Source organism: Cololabis saira, chromosome 14 (genome assembly GCF_033807715.1).
Source record: "Cololabis saira isolate AMF1-May2022 chromosome 14, fColSai1.1, whole genome shotgun sequence".
NCBI classification, from domain to species: Eukaryota; Metazoa; Chordata; class Actinopteri; order Beloniformes; family Belonidae; genus Cololabis; species Cololabis saira.
In genome coordinates this window covers 6,507,206-6,531,319 of record NC_084600.1, presented here as the reverse complement: position 1 = coordinate 6,531,319, position 24,114 = coordinate 6,507,206, and the positions used below count along the sequence as shown (strand labels likewise).

General features: G+C 43.1%; 1 protein-coding gene across 1 annotated transcript in view; it reads left to right on the top strand.

The window, feature by feature from the left end:
• The window catches only part of nsg2 (neuronal vesicle trafficking associated 2), an 89,463-nt gene that overhangs the window by 14,762 nt on the left and 50,587 nt on the right, over positions 1–24,114 (top strand). The window contains exon 3 of the mRNA XM_061739478.1: positions 9,663–9,773. Coding sequence (XP_061595462.1) covers positions 9,663–9,773 — 111 coding nt within the window. The remainder of the gene's footprint in view (positions 1–9,662; positions 9,774–24,114) is intronic.

The following is a 24,114-nucleotide window of genomic DNA, read 5'->3' as shown; positions in this document are numbered from 1 at the left end:
GGTGAAGTGAGTATTTTTGCACCAGACGTAACAGATAAAGTAAGTGGCTACTTTGTTAACAGAGCAGTATTGTGCAGAATTCTTTTCTTTTTTTTTTGAGTTTATGGAAAAATAACTTAACCTGGAAAGAGTAGTGAGTTGTTTGAATGCAGCAGGCGGCCAAAAGCATGACTCCCAATAAGTGATGATCAGTACTCGAGTTGTAAAAAAGAAAATCGGGGGGATGGTGGATTTTATCATATGGGGACAGATAATTTGTGCTGATTACAAATAATATAATATATTACAAATAATAGCAGTGACCAAAACACCTGCAGAAATACTGCAGGAATGACATAGCAGCAGTTAAATGCAGCCTTCTGTAAGCTTTAAATATCCACTGGGCTTACATCAAATACATCAAAACACAACAATAAAAAACACTTTTCTGAACTTATCAATATGACTCTGTCCTTCACAGGATAAGTAACATGGATCACTGCAAAAACTCACAATCTTAACAAGAATATTTGTCTTATTTCTAGTTAAAATGTCTCATTTTAGTAAAAATAAATCTCATTACACTTAAAACAAGACTCATCACTGGAAAAAACAACTATTTTCACCTTTTTCAAGTAGATTTTCACTTAAAATAAGTAAAAAAATCTGCCAGTGGAACAAGATTTTTTTGCTTGTAATGAGAAGATACACTTTGTCCCATTGGCAGATTTTTCTACTTATTTCAGGTGAAAATGTACTTGAAACAGGTGAAAATTGTCAAATAAGTTATTTTTCTGGTGATGACTCTAAATGTTGAAATAGCAGTAAAACCACATTCATTGATGAAATTACATAAGGGATGGAAAGGAGGGATGGCAGTTTTACAGGGGGGATGATTTGGACCGTTTTTATTTCAGGGGGGGATGATTTGGACCGTTTTTATTTCAGGGGGGTGCCATCCCGCCTCATCCACCCTCAACTCCAGCACTCCTTCTCAGCCTCCCTGGTGAAGTCTGTGCAGGGATGCTGGAGAAGAGTCCAAGTGATGGTTGAACCTCCGTTTCAGAAGGATCTCTGTGCTCCGTCCTGGGTGTGGAACACCGGACCAGCGCTTTATCCCCGCTGGGCCACATGTGTATTGTGGACTTAGAGAAGGCATTAGAGTCTGTCTGTCACGGTAACCTCCGGGTAGGCGCTCCGGGAGTATGAGAGGGCATTCAGTCCCCAGATCCACATGGCTGGTGAGTCAGAGTTGTTTCCAGTGAGAGGTAGACTTTGTCCAGAGCTTTTATAGCAGATGATCTGGTCCTTTTGGCTCCATCAACTCTTGATTTTCAGCTTTCACCAGAGCACTTCACAGCCGAGGGTGAAACGACAGGGATGAGAATCGTTACCTCCAAATCTGAGTCCATGTTCTTCAGTCAGAATAGGGTGGAACGCCCTCTTCAGGTCTGGGACCACGTGCTGCCTCAAGTGGAGGAGTTTAAGTATCATGAGGGAGGGAAGAAGAGGTGGAGATGGGCAGGCAGGTCAGGGCAGCATCTGCAGTGATGCGGCCTCTTTAACGGTCTCCTGTGAAAGAGTCAAAAGGTGAGACTCCCTGCTTACTGGTCAGTTTATTTCTTGGATCGTATCCCTTGGCTGGTTTAGAATGCTTTGGTATTCCCGCAGAGGAGCTGGAGGCAGCGGCCGGGGGCGGGAAATCTGGGCCCATCTGTCCAGGCTGCTGCCCCCTGACCCCGACCCGAACTCAGATGAGGGGAAGTAAATGTATGCAGGGATGGATGGATGGATGGATGGATGGATGGATGGATGGATGGATGGATGGATGGATGGATGGATGGATGGTGTAAGAATAACAAGTTATGGCTTTGCAAAAAAATATATATAATAAATCAATATTGTGTTCACAGTTCATGAGCATTCACTGTCAGCAATTATCCCCAAATATGATTGAAAATATCTTGTGTCAGTACAAAACATTTACAATCTCTGCATGCATAACTCATGCATTTTTACTGGGGACTCATCCGACTGTTCCCATTTCATTTTGCAGCTTGAAAACCTCATAAACATTTAGAGCTTTAATCAAAGCCTTGCAACAAATGGCTTTGTTCTCTGCACCTACAAGGCTATCTGTAATTCCAGTCAGTCAAATATGCAAATACTACAAGAGGAGCTGATTAAACATTAATCATATCTGATTAAGTGATCACCTTTTATGACGGAACTTGTGTTATACAACCGCTACAAGGATGAACCCTTTGTTTTCCCATTTTTAAATGGATTTCATTTACGGTTTTATTCATGAGGAAACACTGGAATGAAAGATGTCAAAAAAAGTGTCTGCATCTGCCTTCCATGCTGAAACTTACAACAACTGAGTCTCCGGGGATTAAGGATGAAACAGCAATCACTGTTGTAGCAGATTTGAGGAATAACATACTGGGGGGAAAAACTGCAGAAAAGAGGGTTTGACAGCTTTTCTCCAGGGGATGTCAAATCTGAAAACAAACCATGATTGAAGATGAAAAGATTGGGAGAGGGAAAGACTTTGACAAAATAAAACCATCTCTTCTTTTTTTTATTCACTCAAAAATATGACGTTTTTAAAATATATTGCATTTTTTTCAAGCCTTTTTTCTGTGGTCAACAATCTTCTAGAATAAATTGTTGATTTCAATGATTTACAATAAAAGCTGTGTAATTTGTAACCACAAGGAAGTACAGAGGAATAAAATGCAATGTGGTAATGAAAATACTATTATTTGACTATGTGACAATTACAGATCTTTGGGAGGGGTTAATATTACAAGACACATTTGTACTATTTCCCTCTCACTCAGCTAGAAAACAGCACTGTTATTCTGCAGAAGTCACTGAGGAATAGTGAAGTCCATATTAACCTAAGCTGGGGCTCAGCGCTGGCACATACGCTGCTCATCATAGGCTGCTTAGCTTTACACATCTTCAGCAATATACGTTTTTTAGGCTTGATGGCACATGTGGACAAATGTTTTTGCGGCAGCTCACAAACACCTCTCATCCGGTCAAACATTTGCATTTTTCATAATGCTGTAAATGTATTTGAAGACTTGAGACGGGTTTCCTTCCTTGGCCTGTTTAATGAACCCGGATGGTGAGTTTACAAATGTTGGTTTTCCATGTCTTACAGTACAGTTAATAAACTTCCTGTCTTGAAAGCAGTTAGGATTCCCAAATGTTTTTATTTATTAAGTAAAATGTAAATAATAACAGGGAGATTTATTGACTTGTCTTTAAAGTCCCAACTTTGAGCCCATTCCTCACTGAGAAATGGGTTCTGTTTCCTAGGTTTATACTTTTTATGCCTAGATTACAGTTTGCCACTGCAGATGTGCACAAACTGCTTAATTCTGTATTTGGAGACATGTCCTGTGGTGTGATTTGGCGATTACGGATACTCTCTACCTTTGGAAGAAAAACAAGAGACTTGCAGACCCCGGAGCATCGTCTCAGCTGTGTATTACCGTGGCAGCATGTTGCTGCTGTGATGCAGGACAGACTATGTGGATATATTGAAGCAAGCTCTCAAGACATCAACCAAAACATTCAATCTTGTAAATGGGTCCTCCAAATACCCCAAACATACTTCCAAATGACTTGCAAAATAGTGAAACCACTTAGATCCCAGCCTTCATGTTCAGGGTCTCGCTTGAAAACAACATTCACCCTATTTAGAGAGATAGTCCATGTTCCAGGCCAGATATCAGCACCACTCAAGGTGACCAAACTTACTTATGATTTTTGAAAAGATCCATGTCTGTAGATGATATTCTGGTATGATAACCTTCCTGAGTGGCAGCTGGATCAGAGTTATCAGCTCATGAAGTTTCCACCCCCTTCAGGTTCATTGATGATTCTAAATTGGGTTATTATACATTTCCTGAATCCTTATGATCCTGTGAGTATTCCAGTTTTTGTATTTTTTTGTATTTTTTTTGTATTTTGTGTCTCTAATGTTGTTTATAAAACTAAGCTAGTTCCTTATCTCATTGTTATGTCCTTTATGTGGTGTATTTGCAGATAAAGACCAGTTTGTGACATCAGTGGCTGTTATAGTTTCATAGGAGCCTAATGATGCTCGTCTAGTTTAAGGCTCACAGTGAGCGGTAACAACAATATAGTAGGGGTATATTATACATTTCCTGAATCCTTATGGTCCTGTGAGTATTCCAGTTTTTGTATTTTGTGTCTGTGTTGTTCCTAGTTGACACAGGGTTAAAAAATAGTATATCATTTAGGTGAAAATTATGTAAAAATGTGTGTTGTTTATAGATTAAAGAGCTGCAGTGACCTCTATGTTGGTCAGAAAGATTCACATCTCAGCTTGAATGAATGCTTTAAAGGTCTCCTTTAAAATGATACCAAAGACAATCTAGTGAAACATTGACAGATATCCTGTACATGAGTCTAAACCAGGATATGCAGCAGCATCTAAAATGTAATTTTCTGAAGGTTTTGGTAACTTCATGAGCTGATAACTCTGATCCAGCTGCCACTCAGGAAGGTTATCGTACCAAAATATCATCTATAGACGTGGATCTTTTCAAAAATCATAAGTAAGTTTGGTCACCTTGAGTGGTGCTGATAAGTGAAATGTTGGGCTCTGGCCCCTGGACTAACGGTGGCCCCTGGACTAACGGTGGCCCCTGGACTAAGAGTTAAGGACTTGACAGTGAAGGTACTGGAGTGGTCATCACAAAGCCCTGACCTTTTTTTTTCTTTTGCATTAGTCCCTACTGTAGGTTATGCAAAGAATATACAGTGCTAGCACCTGGGAGCGGACAGAAACATCTTTCTGCAGCACCACTTTGTCCAGTCATGACTCTAAACCTCCACCAGTAGTAGAAGTATTCACCCGCTTTACTGAAGAAAAAGCACTAAAACGAGAGTGAACACGTTCTCATTCACATACTATCAAATATTATTTGTCCCATGCGAGTCTTGCAGTATTACATTTAGGTGTGTGTACATGTAGGGATATAATGAAAACTCACGTTCCACTCTTGTAACTGGTGATTATGTTGGGCTGCTATTCATGATTATGCTCATTAATGTGTTGATTATCACAACTCAGAAAATGTTAAGACTCAGAAAATTATCTTTGAGCCCGGAGAGACTTCATCATAATGTTTTCCTTATCTGAACAAATTGATGGGGAAAAGAAAAAAAGAAGAAATGTACAGGTTTATACTTCTGTAACATTACCACATATTTCACTCGATAAGAGTACAATATTGTCCAAACAAATATGGCATATTGTAAAGAGTTCAGTACTATATTTAAGTGAAAGTAAATTGCAATAACAGACCATAACAGTTTAGTAAAGGTCTGTAAAGGTCTGGTACTATGATACTGGCTTCATTTCCCGGACAAGCCCCGAATTGATGTTACGAGCCGACTCGTTGGGCAGCAGCATAAAAAGAAGGCTCACCATATTTGCTGCTGTTTGCCATGTTGTTGTTGCGGCTCTGGATTCCTCTCAGGGACTCTTACTGTTAATTTTTAATAATAAAGCCTTTACCTTCTTGATTTGTATGATCAGCCTCTCTTTTATGTTGCAGCCTAATGAGCCGGGTTGTAACAGTATATATTAAAATCAGGTGGTCTTTAGTCTGTAGAGGATCCTCTGGGAATCATTATCATCTTATGATAATTCACTTAAATATCCTTGTAGTTCACTAAAGAGCCAAGATATCCAAATCACGGGCTTATGAGAAGGAAAAGTGCATGCTGGGTTGCATTAACCTGCACTGCCATCCATTTTTATTTATTTTTTAGGCGTGTGTCCAAAAGCAGGAGTTCAGGGTAAACCCGCTGGACAGGGACCTCTAACAGGGCCCACCGTCTTTTCGGCCACTTTTTTTTTTTTTTTTTTTGCACATTTTTATCTTATTCATATGCACAATGATAAAACAGTAATTATATTAACAATACAAGGACAAATAATTGTGCAGGAGAGGAAAAGAATAAGAATAAGAAGAAGAAGAAGAAAGAATCCTCCCCCTCAATACAAAATCACAAAAACAAATTAATCAATAGAAAAAGAAAAAGAAAGGAAAAAAGAAAAGGTAAAAGAAACAAAGAAAAACACAATAAACACACAAAAAAAATACATAAAATGGCAATTTCATTTCAATTAGAATAGCCTATTAATTTTCCCTAGATAAGAGATTCCCCACCAAGCTGGTCCTAAACATTTTTAAGGATGATGCAAACTTAAGAGACCGATCTAAAGAGTTCCAGAGTTGAGGGCCATGACATTTGATAAAGGATTTGTGACTGGAGGTTCGACAAAGAGGTAAATGAAAGTTCTTCCACCTCTAACTGAATAAGAGTGAATATCTGATTATAACAGAAAAAAATGATGAAAAGTGCCTGGACTGTCTTCAGCCGCACGCCTCCATCACGCTGTAGCGCCACACAAGAACCTTTGACAGACAACCGTGAGGTCACTGTAATGCACACTTTTTGCTGTTCGCAATTGGCCAGCAACATAAAAGGGACAAAAAAGAAGAATGCAGACGCAGAAGAAAGTGCCTTTGGACAGCATTGGACAGCATTGGACGGGCATACAACCTGTCAGCAACATGTGATGTCAGCAGTTGGGACACCGGTGAATGACTGTTGTTGGTTTCGCTGTAAAAAATTGTTAAATCAAGATGTTGTTGGCAATTCTGCCACCATCTTGGTTGTTTTGAATAATGGTTCTTTGACTCCCCCCTCTGAGTCCTCACATATAATCAGTACTCGAGTTGTAAAAAAAAAATCAGGAGGGATGGTGGATTTTATCATATGGGGACAAATAATTTGTGCTGATTACAAATAATATAATATATTACAAATAATAGCAGTGACCAAAACAGCTGCAGAAATACTGCAGGAATGACATAGCAGCAGTTAAATGCAGCCTTCTGTAAGCTTTAAATATCCACTGGGCTTACATCAAATACATCAAAACACAACAATAAAAAACACTTTTCTGAACTTATCAATATGACTCTGTCCTTCACAGGATAAGTAACATGGATCACTGCAAAAACTCTAAATCTTAACAAGAATATTTGTCTTATTTCTAATTAAAATGTCTCATTTTAGTAAAAAAAATCTCATTACACTTAAAACAAGACTCATCACTGGAAAAAACAACAATTTTCACCTGTTTCAAGTAGATTTTCACTTGAAATAAGTAGAAAAATCTGAACAAGATTTTATTGCTTGTAATGAGAAGATAAATCTTGTCCCACTGGCAGATTTTCCTACTTATTTCAAGTGAAAATTTACTTGAAACAGGTGAAAATAAGTTATTTTTGGTGTTATCTGGTGTTATTTTTCTGGTGATGACTCTAAATGTTGAAATAGCAGTAAAACCACATTCATTGATGAAATGACATAAGGGATGGAAAGGAGGGATGACAGTTTTACAGGGGGGATGATTTGGACCGTTTTTATTTCAGGGGGGATGCCATCCCCCCTCAACTACTGCATATAATCCCACCGTAACTCTTTTACGACTGGTTCTGAACTGGTTCTGATCTGGTTCTGAACTGGTGGAAATGGCCTTGAGCAGCACCAGACCCATTTCACGAGACAGTTTTCATGTAGCGAACGGTAACAGCTGGCCAGGCATAACATGCTACCTCTCATCTGACTTCCTATTGGATCTCACTTTTGAAGATATTGTCAAAGAAAATCACAAATGTAAAAAAAACTACCAAACAAAACAACGGCTGCTTGGACATAATGATGCATGGTAAATTGAAAAGTGCGTAACTGTGTCATTTATATTACCCAGTGTTGTTATGTAAGACGGTTACATTCATAAATCAATGTTTTTCCAGACCTGTCTAATCAGAAAACGGGCCATTGATAGCTAAAGGGCTGTGCAAATGAGGCAACGTTGATTTTTAGTCACTTCATTAGGTAATAAGAAATAAAGAAGTGAGAGGTAGACGAGGGAAAAGTGTAATGAAGCAACTCAAAGTGTTTGTGTTCCTGAGCATTTTGCTGTGAAGTGACTTAAACAATGAGAAAGTTGAACAAAAAAATCACACTGTACTTAAGACTTAATGGCAAGGCTGGCATTTGTTGTTGCTACTCAGAGCTTGGTTATTCAGACAGTCCGGGCAGTTTGTGTGCACAGCACTTCTCTGGCTTGGGCTCAAAGCGCAATCAGCCACAAGGACACCGAGCCATTGTTCTCCTTCTCTTTTCTCGCCATCCACCTCTCCTCTGCTCACCACTCCCTGCCTCGTCCTCTGGTACGCATTAGTGTACAACGGAGCAATGATGACGTGTGAGACAAAAGCACCTTTGTCCCTGTTAGTCGGCGCCACAGAAGAACTGAAGATGCTCAACAAATGATGTGAGGAGGGAAATAGGCAGTAGAAGGGAGGCAACAGCCTCTCACGTATTAGCTGTGAGCCTGTTTGCTGGAGAAGTGTTAGGCTGACAGTACTGGGCCAGAACTGGGCCAGAACGGTGCCGTCCTGTCGTTGTTTGTTTGTCTTGGAGCTGCAGCTCAAAGTGTTTCCCCTACAGACTGTTGCTCTGGAATCGTGTGCACCAGATCTAATTAAGATACAGTCCAGCGTACAGATGTCCGATTCGGATGTTTCCAGTACGGTGGATTCAGATTGGTGTTGGATTCTGTCAGGTTTATTCCTGAACCTTTATGAATGAATACATCGATATTCCTGCTTGTTATTGCACTGATGCTGTGAAACGCCCTTATTTGTGTTGTCCTCATCCTTTCTCAGGTTTCAGTTTCTAATAGCAACAGCTTTTAGGAGTCTTAAATCTCTGTTTAAAGGCTACTTTTGATGACAGTTTTGCAATTCCACAGCATTCAGTGAACGTATGTCCTTCAGTGTTATATCAGTGAGATAATATAGCTAAGATCTTTTAGATTTTAGAAAATGTCACGATTTCTGGCGAATAGCTGAGAAGATAGCCAGACGTGATCGCTACCCTCAGGAAAGTCTAGACAGCACAAGTCTCACTAGGACTAAAGGCATCAGCAAGGACAGCTGCAAATGTAAAAAAGAAAACCACTTCTTTTTTATTTCTGCCACAGATCTGTCCGTGGCATTCACAGCGTTTAGCGCAGCATCGACGTGCTGCCACTCACTCGCTTTATATTTGTTAGTGATGCCACTACTGTGACCACCAAATAATGTGGTTTTCCTGCCTCCACCTCATCCACAACATCTCCATCTCAGTCTCTGTGAAATTTAGTGGCACGGTGGCTCGACACGTCTCATTCATCCTGACGCAGCAGAAACAGACTGCAGGTGGCGCTGCACATGCTCAGCAGGCTCATTTATATGCAAATACAATCATCATGTAGTTTGCATTGTCCATTTATGGTAGAAAGTGGGCGTGTAGAGGGCGGGATATGAGGCAAATTCACGTGCGCAACCTTCCAGCTGGACTGTGATTTATAAAGAGAACATTGCGTGTAAGTGCACACGGTTTTATAAATCCGGATTTTTTTGTGCGCACGCCATTTTCGGCTTTTGAGCGCACGTGCACTTTTAGTATGAATCCTACGCACTCTTTTATAAATGAGGCCCCAGGGTCCTTTACTGTTTGCGTAAATGGCTGCCACCTACTTTAACTTTTCCTTTGTTCCTCTCAAGGTTGTGGTGAAAACCCGCACCGAGTACCAGACAGAGAAGAAGCGGCTGAAGGTTCCCAAGGTGGAGGAGTTCACCATCAGCTTCACTGACGGGGTGTCCGAACGACTTAAGGTAAGACCAGGCAATAAATAATCTCATTGTGGTTTTCTACATGAGTTGTGATGCAGTACCACAAAACAAGTAAACCTGTGTCTGTATTTTCTTATCGTAACTGATTATGTGCATATCACCTCAACTTACCGACATTATAGTAAATTATGCAAGGTACAACACAACAAGAAAAGAAAAGTGTGAAAGCAGGAATCCTATTGGAGGGTTTTTAAATATAGTAAAAAGCTATTTTTTACAGGTGAGTCCCCATTTTCACAGCTTTATTTTGCTGATACTACTTTTTTTGTCTTGTTGTGGTTGAATATTTTTTTGTTAACTGTGTCACCAAGCCTGAGCTGTAAAGAATGTACGTTTTTATGACCGGCTACTGTATTTACAACCACCTATCTATAGTTGTTATTCTTGGTGTGGATAGCCCTTTCATGTTACACAAGCATCTCCATCACCCAGGTTTTCTTTCACTTGGCAAGACCAAATAGAACTTGTGTTGTCATGGCAGCAAGGGAAACCTTCCTCCATGGCAACCCCGCCAGAGAGAGAGCTAGGGAGAAGAGAGTGTGCGGAAGCAGAAGTGATCAAATGTTTAAGTGTGGGTGCATGTGTGTAAATGAGGTGTGTAACTCTAGTCTGAAAGGTTTTTCCACTGCAGGAGGGATACGACTTAGAAATCTGATCACAAAAAGCAAAAAAAGCCTCTCAAATGTGCCTGGATGAGACAGACTGAAGGATGGGAAAGGGCAGCTCAGACTTAGTAAATTATATTATACATCATCAATAATTTACTGGAAAGGTTCAGTTCAGTGAAACAGGTTTCTTGAGTGTGAGTAGTATAACGTAGTATAAAGATAACTTAACAACAAATATTATGAGGGTGTTTTGTGGCTCATTTTACATTGAGAAATCATAAAGGAAAGGACTCAAAATGAACTGAGGCAGGCATATTGATGTGTTGTTTTTATATATTTATAATTTTGTACCATGTCAGATGAATTATTGAAGTTATATAATTTCTCCTCTATTGAATTCCATATTAAAAATTGCAACTTTTGCATCAGAAATAAAAATATGACATACTGATTCAAAAAATTGTTTTGATCTCCATCACTAGATTTCACATCCAACAAGGCTGGAATATCAATTTAAATGATTTGATATAAAGGACTTCATTTATTTATATTACTGGGCGAAGCTTTTTTTTTGGCAGTCTTGGTAGCCAGTGGCTAGCGTCATCACTTCCTCATCTGTCAGGGTCTTGCTATGAAGCTTAGCAAGGTAATCAGCATGCACCAGAAACCTGGCGAGGCCTAGACGCAGGGCTCATCTCTGATTTCACCACCGAGGTGATAAATGTTCACCAGCAGCTCCTCCATCATGGTTGGGCTGATGGATGTGGTGGCCACGGCTAACATTGACATAAGGGGCAAGTTCAAGTCAGCGCCACATGCCTGTTTGCCCATTTACAACATGGTGCCCCACATAACGAGAAGAAAGAGAGGTGAAAACTGCTCTTCAGAAAACCTATGGGGTGACGTTGCAGATCAACTGTCCAATATTTAAGTCTAAGGCTGCTTTCAGACCTGTGGCTCGTTTGTTTTGTTCCGATTCAGGGGCTAAATCGATACAGTTGTTCCGTTTCTCGTTTGTGGGGTTTGTGTTCACAAGGCAAGCATCTGTACCGGTTCAAAGCTATTAACAAATGCCATGCAGGAACCAGCTGTTCTCTGATTGGTCAGAAATGAACGCGGAAGGAGTTTCCTCTTCTGTACCCCGGGAAAAACAACACGCCCCTTTCACAGAGAGGGCGCAAAGCGCAGACACCGCCGGCTTTCCCATTCATGTATGTGTTACCGGTGCAAGAGCGGACCGCTCTGCGGGCGAGAGGCCGCCTGCTGCGGCGTTTGCGCTGCGCAAACCCTGCCCGAATTGAACATTTTTTAATTTCACCGTGCCGCGCTGTGACAACATCTCGGCACGGAGAGAAGGTGGTGGAGGCTGCGCCGACTCTTCTCCTTGCGCCGCGGTCGCACATAGCCTACACATGAATGGAGTTGTGTCGGTTGCTGTGTCGATTATGTTCTCACTACAAATAAAAAAAACAAACCGCTCCAGGTCTGGAATGGAAGCGAGCCAAGACCACCTCTCCTAGGAGATCTCAGCTCGCTTGTTTTGTGCCGCATCCGAGCGCGATTGCTGTGTTCAGATATACCAATAACGATCCGATCTTTAGGGGGAAACGCTCCCTGTTCCGGAACAACTGCTCCAAACGGGACAGGAGTGAAAGCACCCTAAGATCAGTACCATGTTACCTCGTTGCTCCTGCTACATGTATACCCAACGCCTTTTCACGTTTAACATGACATCTAGCTGTTATCACTTTAGCTACCTAGCGCTTAGCATTGTCCTGACAGGACTTCTGAACTGTGAATGAAGGCAAACCCGAGCATGGTCATTTTGATTGTTGTTGTTGTAGATAATATGCCTTTTTGTGCTGTTAACTGTACTAAGAGACCGCTTGGGCCTGTTTAGGTTTGCTTGGAAGGGTTGGGAGTCAAAACGCAGCAGTGGCCAGGACTAACCACAGGAGACCAGCTGACAGTCTCTAGCTCATTGGCTTCTACCTCTTCCAGCAGCTGGTCCTCTGGTCTTTCCTCTGGACTAACCAGACCACTAACCAACGACATCTGAAACAAGCCCTGCTTGAGCTGAAATAAGAAGTACTGGAGTTCCGCTGGGACCTCTGCAGTCACTTGGCTTGAGATTTGTCAGGCTGCACTGATACACTTGCCTGGCGGTTAAGCAACGACAAGCGACCTAACCCCGTGAGAAGCAAGCAGAGTGAGGACTAGACCCTGGGGAGCTCATAGTTTCAGGTCGGCAGGACTTGTTTCGGATGTCGTTTCAGTAGCAACATTTGAAATGAGGATGGTTGGACCGATTTCATCAGAATGAACGTAAAATAATGTTAATTAGCATCATAAGTAGGGATGGGAATCGAGAACCGGTTCCCAGCGTTTTAATTCCTTGGAATCGTTTGCAAATTTAGCAAATGGTCCACTTTTTGATTCCAGTGTGCTCGAATGACATCAGTCAACAGTAAACATGGCACCCCAGCGATACAAACGCTTGAAAGTCTGGTTACATTTCAGTAAAAAAGACAACAAAGGGGCAATTTGCAATACTTGCCAAGTGGATATTTCGTCAAAGAGAGGAAATACTACCAACATGTACAAACATTTGCGCGCAGAGCAGCAATAACAATCAATGAATGTCGCGTTTTCGATCTGCTCCGGACTAACGACAGTAATTCTCAACTCAGCAGTAGCAGCAACGTTAGCATGTCCTGGGCTAATAATACTGCAGGTAACTTTTTAACTAGCGAACACTTTCAATTCAATTCAATTCAATGTTATTAATATAGCATCTATTACAACAGAAGTTGTCTCTAGGCGCTTTCCAGAGACCCAGAACATTAACCCCGAGCAAGAACACTGCCGATCATATTAGCGCCATTTGCCTCATTGTGTCCTTTTTTTTCAAATAAGAGCCGGTAAAGAACCGAATTGTTAAGCAGAACTGAAAATGGAAATGGAATTGTGAAAATCGTATCAATTCCCATCCTTAACCATAAGGTAGCATAAGCTGAGCCATGTCTTCAGAAACCTTTTCGGGATATCTCATGGGGTTTGTCCAGTTCTGCTAATATAGACCATGGGAGTGACCAGTTCCCCTTCTTTTCCTTTACACATTTTTCCATCAGGCGTGTTCACCTTCATCGACGTTGTCTTACCAGCAAAAGCAGACACAAACATGACTATGATGACTGAGCTTTTGCAGTTAGAAACAGTGTTTGCTGGCACCAACTGTACATTTTATACTGACAAGGGTTCTGTGATGCAGTGGGAAACTGTATTGGTGATTCATGGATATGCATTGCTTGCAGTATGGAGAAAAGCAAAAAAAAAAAAAAGAGACTATCCAAAAAATGTGAAATTGCAACTTGTCAGAGCTCTGGCAGGTTTTGTATTCATTGCTAGCTTGCCACAGTTCATCAGCTCTTGTTAAGCGGGAATGCTTTTCATTTTGTGTGACTTTTTTGTGCAGTGTCTGTTAGTTTTAGCTGCTCAGCTGAACTGCTTGCTTTTGCTTGACGTGCTGAGCTGATTCTGCAGCTCCTACACACACAAGCACATAGGCTACACATGCACGTACAGTATAGAGGACTGAACACTGCTCTGTGCAGAGCAAACATTTCTAGATGAAAGGCCTGCACACACATCTCTTCTCTCTTCAGAGCTTTACAGATCGTGTTGATGGATGAAGAGCTCGGGGTTTAAAATGCTCTCTAATCTGCCCTCCCTCAATGCCTCGTTCCTGCGTACCACCATCCTTCCAGCTTCCCAGTCGCTTTCCACACCTCACACATCCCTACTTTCCTTTTCTTCTCTTTAAACAGCTTCTTTTTGGAAATGGCTGCAGATGCAGGTTTATTTGTAGATGGCAGGTCACTGAGCTGCAGCTTTCATGCACAATGGCACACCCAGCCGAGGCGGTGTTGGTAAACACGGAGCGTTCAGAGTGATCTCTCTGCGAGGAAGCCAACATCATGGATAGTCTCCTTGAGTCGTCCCTTGCAGGCTCTCTCTCACCCTCTTCCCTCCCTCTCTGTCTCTAAATATTCCCAGCAGATACGAGCTTCAGCTTATTCCCTTCAGATGTTTTGTTCAGTGAAGAAACGTTTCTCACCTCATTAGTGAGCTAAAATGCAGTCAAAATGACAATCTTTTTAATTGCTATGCATGTAGCGCACGTTGAACCTTGAGAGGTCCTTGCTAAATTTGTAAGATAAGACATGTTCCCCAAAAGACAGATTTACTGAACGAGCCAATATTATCATAAGATTTTAGCTCATTACAAAAAGGTGAATGAACACTGTGAGACTACACACCCACAAATCTGTCATTAAACCGTCAGTAAGTAAATCACAATGATGCAGTCACAGTGAGGTGTGGTTTTAATGTTTGTTTTTTGAGTACAAAATAGCAAAGATAGTCATTTTTGCAGCCTGTCAGTCAAAAAACAAAAAGGAAAAAAAATGTGAACAGTCTTACGCTGACAATTAAAACAGCATCACCCTGCTGACCGTGCTCAATGTTCTGAGGGCAGCAAAGGTTAGGAGGCTAAAGACAAAACCACCAGAGGACACAGTCTGCAGCCTCTGTTTTCCTTTCTGTTCATTATATTGAATGAATATTGCTGAAAAGTGGCACAAGCTTGCGATGCATCTCTGTTTTTGTTATATATCTTAGAGAACCGTTTAATAAAGTGTGGCTTGCACTAGTCAGGATATAAGCCACATTTAGATTTAAACTGATTCACATTAATAATGTGGTAGGCGAAGTATGTCAGTGCCGTGTTTGAATAACATCCCACATTGCTTTGTTCTTTTGTGCTTTTGCATTTGCAATTGAAGCTAAAAAAACAAGAAATTGATAACAATACGCTTTTTCTGCAGTCCAATTAAAACATCATAAATAGGACTTTAAAAAAAAAAGAACAACAATGACTCTTAGATGGATTGGTGCAGCATGACGTCGGTGTACTGGACCGTCGGGGTGAAGAAGTCCAAAGGCGAAGCTCTCAGTTTACCGGTCAATCTACGCACCTACCCTCACCTATGGTCATGAACTTTGGGTAGTGACCAAAAGGACAAGATCGCGGATACAAGCGGCTGAGATGAGTTTCCTCCCCAGGGCGGCTGGACGCTCCCTTAGAGATGAGTTTCCTCCGCAGGGCGGCTGGACGCTCCCTTAGAGATGAGTTTCGTCCACAGGGCGGCTGGACGCTACCTTAGAGATGAGTTTCCTCCGCAGGGTGGCTGGATGCTCCCTTAGAGATGAGTTTCCTCCGCAGGGTGGCTGGACGCTCCCTTAGAGATGAGTTTCCTCCCTTAGAGATGAGTTTCCTCCGCAGGGTGGCTGGACGCTCCCTTAGAGATGAGTTTCCTCCGCAGGGCGGCTGGACGCTCCCTTAGAGATGAGTTTCCTCCACAGGGCGGCTGGACGCTACCTTAGAGATGAGTTTCCTCCGCAGGGTGGCTGGATGCTCCCTTAGAGATGAGTTTCCTCCGCAGGGTGGCTGGACGCTCCCTTAGAGATGAGTTTCCTCCGCAGGGCGGCTGGACGCTCCCTTAGAGATGAGTTTCCTCCGCAGGGCGGCTGGACGCTCCCTTAGAGATGAGTTTCCTCCACAGGGCGGCTGGATGCTCCCTTAGAGATGAGTTTCCTCCGCAGGGTGGCTGGATGCTCCCTTAGAGATGAGTTTCCTCCCTTAGAGATGAGTTTCCTACGCAGGGTGGCTGGACGCTCCCTTAGAGATGAGTTTCCTACGCAGGGTGGCTGGACGCTCCCTTAGAGATGAGTTTCCTCCCTTAGAGATGAGTTTCCTACGCAGGGTGGCTGGACGCTCCCTTAGAGATGAGTTTCCTCCCTTAGAGATGAGTTTCCTACGCAGGGTGGCTGGACGCTCCCTTAGAGATGAGTTTCCTACGCAGGGTGGCTGGACGCTCCCTTAGAGATGAGTTTCCTATGCAGGGCGGCTGGACGCTCCCTTAGAGATAGGGTGAGGAGTTCGGTCACCCGGGAGGAGCTCGGAGTCGAGCCGCTGCTCCTTCACATTGAGAAGAGTCAGCTGAGGTGGCTTGGGCATCTGTATCAGATCCTCCTGGATCCTCCCTAGGGAGGTGTTCCAGGCATGTCCCTCCTTCCTAGGGAGGTGTTCCAGGCATGTCCCTCCTCCCTAGGGAGGTGTTCCAGGCATGTCCCTCCTCCCTAAGGAGGAGTTCCAGGCATGTCCCTCCTCCCTAGGGAGGTGTTCCAGGCATGTCCCTCCACCCTAGGGAGGTGTTCCACGCATGTCCCTCCTCCCTAGGGAGGTGTTCCAGGCATGTCCCTCCTCCCTAGGGAGGAGTTCCAGGCATGTCCCTCCTCCCTAGGGAGGAGTTCCAGGCATGTCCCTCCTCCCTAGGGAGGTGGCCCTCCAGGAGGAGACCCTGGGGAAGACCCAGGACACGGAGAGGGAAGTCTGGGTATCTCTGCTCAGGCTGCTGCCCCCACAACCCGGTCTCGGATAGGCGGATAAAGATAGATGGATGGACTCTTAGATAAGTTTAAGCATGTAGAAACTGTATATTTGCAATTTTTTCATCCTCCACCAGTAAATTTTACACTCTCACTGTACTGTATGTTATGCAGGGAAACATCAGTATGAATTGTTATGCCATTACAACATATCAAAAGAAAACTGAACCTCATGTGGACTTTTATTCAATTCAATTCAATTCAATTTTATTTATATAGCGTCTAATACAACAAAAGTTGTCTCTAGACGCTTTCCAGAGACCCATACCCAGAACATGACCCCCGAGCAGTTATTACATAAACAATGGCAGGTAAAAACTCCCCTAGTGGGAGAAAAACCTTAAGCCAAACAGTGGCAAGGAAAAACTCCCCTTTAGGAGGGAAGAAACCTTGAGCAGGACCAGGCTCATAAGGGGGGACCCTCCTGCCGAGGGCCAGACTGGTGGGTCAGGGACGGCAGCAGCACAGCAGGCAGGCGGAAGCAGCAACGGGATGACCAGGGGTGGGGACCGCAGGCCAGCATGCAGCTCCCGAAGCTCCGGCCCAATCATCAAGTCCCAGGTTGGGGTGCAGGGTCGGGGGAAGGTTGAGAAGGGGCAGGGCCAGGGAGAGGAGTCTTGAGGGACGAACCTTCTCCCCCGCCAAAAAGGGGCCGTTACCCTGCCCCCCTCACTCCCACACTGCAGGTTCCGGTGTCCGGCAAAGGATGCTGCAACATGGACAAAAGAGAGAAAAGGGAGGAGAAGGGGGGGCCAGCACAAGAAACTACAGGAGCGACTCTGACACACTAAAGTTTACACCACCTAGAGATTTACCAACACCAGCTAGAGGTTTACTAAACACTAACTATAGGCTTTACTAAACAGAAATGTTTTAAGTTTAGTTTTAAAGGTGGAGGTGGTGTCAGCCTCCTTAACCCAGATTGGAAGTTGGTTCCATAGTAGTGGTGCCTGATAGCAGAACACCCGTCCTCCAAATTTACATTTGGATACTCTAGGAACTACGAGTAAACCTGCACTCTGAGAACGGAGAGTTCTGACAGGAACATAAGGCACTATCAGGTCTTGCAAATAAAGCGGAGCTAAGCCGTTTTGGGCTTTATACGCAAGTAATACAATTTTAAATTGGATTCTGAATTTTACGGGTAGCCAATGGAGCGACGCTAACACTGGAGAGACGTGGTCTCTTATTGGTTTATCTAACTTAATTTAATGCACACATTCTCCAAATCTCTGACTGACCGAAAGCTGTCTGACCTCTATCATAATCACTAAACACAAGCGCAGCTATGGAAACCATATTTCTGAAGTCAAGAGAGCACGATGAGTAAAAAGGAGAGACTGTATATTCAATATTTTCTGTTCCATTATCTAGCTCTTTAATGATACCCTGAATAGCGCAAGCGTTCTGCTTCCTCCTGTTCCCTCTCCAACACATTGTTTTGCTGTTGTGCTTTAGTTTTGTATGAGACTGTTAAATTGTTTTGCTTTTTTGATATTTTGACGCTTTTAATTTGATGGGTTTTGTTGTGTTCGAGACAAAGCCAACAATAAACAATAAATATCGGGGTTATAGGAAAGCATGGAGGTTGGTGTTGCTGGGCAGGGATGCACGTGCAGGGATGCACGTGTAGAGATGTATAAAAGACACTTTAATTGTCTTGTCCTTCTTGGTGTGGTCCTTTCTGCTGGGAGAGCACTGTGTAGTTGGATAGATTTCAAAACGCACGCTTCAAACCGACAAGCTTACAACCCGAAACACCAGGACAAACCTCATCCCGAGCAAATACGCACGCACGCTGGTTACCACATGGCCGGGCTGTGACTGCCAACGCGGGCTCCGTCTCTGCCAGCAGGAACTAGCAGGATGATGCAAGTAGCTGTGGGAGAGGCCGCCACGGTCCAAAACAATTATCCCATTATTACCTCCATTTTGCCATCGGATAAAAGCTTTGCTGCGATGTGCCACCTCCACAGACGGCCGTCACTGTTCTTCAGGTTGGAGGTAATTACTGCTGTGGGCTGGAACCTTACAGCCTCCACTTCCACACAACATCATTTCCTGACTAATAGCACGTTGATTATAGGGGTGTTCATACGTTTTCAGTAAAACACCCCGCTGATACACACATGCAGAATCAAATGAACAACATGGGGAAAAAGTGAGTCACAATCAGTGTTATTAGTGCGATTAATATAGTGCAGGAAGAGCGTTGTGTGTAGCACGAAGAGCGTTGTGTGTAGCACGAAGAGCGTTGTGTGTAGCACGAAGAGCGTTGTGTGTAGCACGAAGAGCGTTGTGTGTAGCCCGTAGCGCAGAATATACGGAAATGTGTGTGCACATTAAAGTCAGAGGAAAACAACTAAAACATTTTTATGGAAACATGTCAAAAGGGTTTGATGGTAGTTACTGAATCATGTTCAATTATGCTGTAATTGTGTATTGTCATGGTGTTTTTGTTCAGGATTTATGGTTCGAGGCTTCATGATGCAGCGAGTATAATTTTAATGAAACCAAAAGCAGATTCTGGCCCCAACATTTAAAGTATTAAATACGTTTGCTGTGATGCATTTCTTCTGTCTTCATCAAAGAAGTTACAGCTATTAAGCTATAAAGCTGCAACCGAATATCCGCTCTAACTCAAAACTGCTTTGATTTACATTTGTTTTTGTTCTTCTAGATCAAGGGTTGATTCGACTCCACAATATTCCTTTTAATGTACTTCCTTAAAAAACAGTATCTTCCCCTGAATTCCTCCAGTGAAGAACCGAGACAGCTTCACACCTACTCAGAGAATGAAGTTAAAGAGTCTCTGGGCACTCAGTGGATTGATTTTGTGCAGATCCACCGTGATTGAGTTGAGCACGTACCTCATTTTTCACCTGACAGTTTAACAAACTTTCACCGTGAGACAACTGGAATTAAAAAATGCACGACTCCTGCAGTTTATCATCGCCTTATTGACTCCCTCCCTAAACTGTGAGTGTGCTCACCATGCCGACGGCTTGACGGCATCGTTGGCAGGAGACGGCCACGCCAGGAAAGTGGAACTGACCCAAATGATGGTATAATTAGGTTTGGTTTATATCAAACAAAGTTTGCTCTGTTTGCTCCGTTTTTTTAAGCTGATCTGAGCTCTGTCAGTGCCCCCCAGCATCAGACAGAAATGCTTTTTTATTTATGATTTTGAAACCTCATTTGTATAATTAGAGATCATTTCAACCATCTGGCTGTCTGGCTGAATGGTTAACACAAATTTCTGTAATGGGACAAAATCTAGATTTATTTCTGCTTCACTTTGGCCAAAGCATTGAGAACACGGGAGGAAAGATGCTATAACGTGGAGGATTTTACCCTCAGGCCTTCTTCAACAACTGGGCATGCACTGCTTTTTGGGCTCTATTTCCAGATTTTTAAGTAAACTGTAACAACCCCCCAGTTTAGCTCTCTTGAGGTCCATTGAGGATAATGAGGTATGTCTGGTGTTATTAATCTGTTGTAGTATCTTCTTTTCATCTGCAGCCCTTTTAAGGTGTGAACTTTACTTCTATAATTTGCTCTGATTTAATTAAATTCTACCAGCGAAACTCTAATATAATGAATCCACCCCCGTGCTTTAGAGCTTCAGAGGGAACTTATCAGGAAACATACCTTCGCTCACTGCAGTCAAAACGCGTGTGATTTACCTCAGAACAACTTTAGACTCATTTTCAAAATGTATCAGACACGTTTAAATGTTCGTGTACACGATTAAACGCAGCATTTTGTGGCATAATTCCAGAAGTTCGCTAGAAACCCCTGAATGTTGGTTTTTCATGGTGTTCAAAGCTTTTTCTTTTTCTTTCAACGTCAATACCCTCATGTTTGAATGTGTTTGTATTTTAAGGAAGCTTTCATCTAAATTAATTCCCGTGTTCACGTGTTTACGAACATAAATAGTTAGTATATGCATTTGAGCACATTATATTTTGATTATATTCATGGGAGAACGGTAGGAACACATGCCTTAGGTTACTCCACTACTGCTGTTATCTTCTTTTTTGACACAAATCCATGAGCTGATCTGACTTAAATGTGGAAACAGCCTTGTGTTGTTGTTAGCAGCGTTGCAGCAGCTGTGGTTCTGCCCAGGAGCTGCTTTGAACGCACTGCAAAAACTCAAAATCTTAACAACAATATTTGTTCTTGTTATTTCTAGTTAAAATGTCTCAATTTTAGTCAAAAACTCTCATTACACTTAAAACAAGAGTCATTACCAGAAAAATAACTTATTTGACAATTTTCACCTGTTTCAATTAAATTTTCACTTAAAATAAGTAGAAAAATCTGCCAGTGGAACAAGATTTTTTTGCTTGTAATGAGAAGATAAATCTTGTTCCATTGGCAGATTTTTTTCTACTTATTTCAAGTGAAAATCTACTTGAAACAGGTGAAAATGGTCAAATAACAAGTTATTTTTCCAGGGATGAGTCTTGTTTTAAGTGTAATGAGAGTCAGACATTTTAACTAGAAATAAGACAAATATTCGTGCTAAGATTTTGAGTTTTTGCAGTGCGTGACTGGAGACGCGTTAACCTGTTCATCTGGCGACCCCCCCTCCCCCTCTCTCCTGTCCCACCCATCCTTCCTCAACTTTCTCTTCCTAGTAACGTCACTTATCCAGCTTCACCTTTATGCCTCCTTTCACCCACGAGCTCATGTGACGACATGCCGGTGGTGCGCTTGCAATCGTCAAGCGATGCAGAATCCTGGGAAGTATTTAACAGCACTTCTGACACAAGCGCTCACAGTTCAACGGTGCCAGCTTCTGTTGGCGGATATTCGCCGTTTATTTTATTGTTCAGCATTAGCCTCTGACAAAATTAACGAGCCAGATGTGACCCCTAAACCCTCAAGCCTTGGCGTGCAATCGCATAAGCTAAGAACAGCGGCATAAATGAGTGAATGGATGGTTAAGTTTGGGCCGCAGCTAGTCGAGCTGTGTAAGTGTTGGAAAAGCAGCTAATGTTCCCTCAGCGGTAATGGGCTCGCGGCGGCTACACCTTGCAAATCAAAATCAGCATTCAGGCTGATCGTGCTGTTCAAATGTCTCCGCGCTCCAGTGGAGCAGGAATGCAGCCGTGGTCAGGCCGCCGCGCCGCCCCACAGGCCTCAAAGTCAACTCCAGTCTGAGTCATTTGTCACAGCGCGGCCGTCATCCCGTGTCAGCCGCCTCACGCAGACAAACAGACCGGGACAGACGAACACGCCCGGGTCTTCGGGGCTGGGCTGAAAGGCAGGTATAAACAGAGGCAAACGTCGGGGCTGTGAGGGATATTAGGAAGGATTTAGAAGTCCAGATGGCTTCTGTTCTGCTCTGCTTCTTGTTTCAGTTCCAGTGTGATGCAGAACCTCAAAGGACGGCACTTCAATCACTACCTCCCTATCAATAACAGCAGATGTGAATGCATATGCATGAACCGTCTCTTAACCAGTCAATATATGTGAGGAACATTTGAATAATACTGAGCGCATCCTGTTTCATCTCGAAGGTCAAAGCAGACGGGGAAAAAAAATCCAGTTTGAGATGATTAAAAAAACACTTTTAAAAATGAAACGTGAATTGAAGAGATCAGCGTCTACTGCATGTCTTGCTTTAATAGCAGGACTCAGAAGCTGGTGCTTAGACGTTCTGCCAGAACTCAGCTGCTGGGTTTTGCCCAGAAATAAAGGCTTTCTGATCAGAAGCCGGCGAGTCCGTCACTAAGTCCACTGGCACAAATATTCTGATGCAACAGCCTTGTTAAATATTCAGCAAGCTTTAATGATTTTGTTTTCCAACCCAGTCCATGATGTTGTTGACGTGTCCTCCATCTCTCCATCTTCTAATCTCCCCGGAACTAAATCTAGCCACACAAGACAGTGACATGGTGGTAGATCCTCCTGACGTTTCTGGTTGTTATAGAAGTGTTATGACTTTGGGCCAATCCCAATACACCCCCTACTTTCTACCACTAGCTCTAAAAAAGAAGCCACAAATTTTAGGGCCCTGTTCCCAGGGCCCAGTCCCAATACTCCCACTACTCCTACTTTCATCACCACCCCTAAATGTAGATTGCTACGTCACTGCGTGGTTTACGTTCGGGTACGTAAGCGACTGCGTAGTTACGTTTGCACAAACGTCACACCATATCAGGAAGCTGAGAGCTAAAAGCTGTTTTAATTTCCGCTGTAGCGCTGTTAATATGCCACTTTTAGTGTAAGTTTTAATATTTTTTCAGGCTTAAAAGTAACCGTTAAGATCCCCAACCTGGGCTCAGTTTATCCAAAAATGCCTGTTAAGAAATTTGCTGCAATGTTTTCGGGGGAAGAAGAGCAGCCGGCTCGGGAGCTGATTTATGGTTCCGCGTTACACCAACGCAGAGCCTATGGCGTACGGCGCACGTCGCCGCGTAACCTACGCCGTAGGCTCTGCGTTGGTGTAACGCATGTAACGCCATGTTTTTTTTTTTTGATTCAGTCCGCAAATGAGGACGAAAAAAAATTTTCTGGGAAATTTTTCTGGCCCTAGGTCAGCTAGTGAGGATCTGAAAACCCTTTCTTACAAGTTTCCACTTGATCTTAAACATTTTACTTTTGACTTTTAAGTGTAACCACATTTTTACTGTAATGGTGTGAAATGGCAGTGTTCAGGTCAAAAGTGCTCCAATTTCTGCTCGTTCTGCTGCAGCGAGTCCTTGAAAACTAAAAAGAAAAGAAGAATGCCAGGCGTTCCTGGTCGGAAGAGATAACGTGAAGAAAGGATGAGCGCGCCCTGTCCACTGCCAGAGGTCTTCTACTCTTCCACTCTACGCTGTCTTCCTGACAAGTGGAGCCATGGGGGCAATTAGTAAACAGACAGACTGTGGATGACGAGGTCGACCTTCCCCTCGCTCACTCCTCTGTTGTTGTCTCTCCTCCGCCAACGGTCATCCCCTTCTCTCCATATCGGCTGGCCCGTGCCGCTGTAGAGGCGGTTAAATCTCTAAATCATTCAGTAACTCGGCTTTGACAACCACAGGCTGCCAGAACAATCACACCAGCGTTTGTCAGCGTGCTGAAAGATCCATTTCCAGTTCAGCTTCAACTTTCAAGAGATGTTTAACAAGAAGTCGCATGCTGCCTGGTGCCCGGCGATCAGAGCGTATTCTTCTCGGGATCGTTTGGTCCCCTCAGGGGTTTCCTTG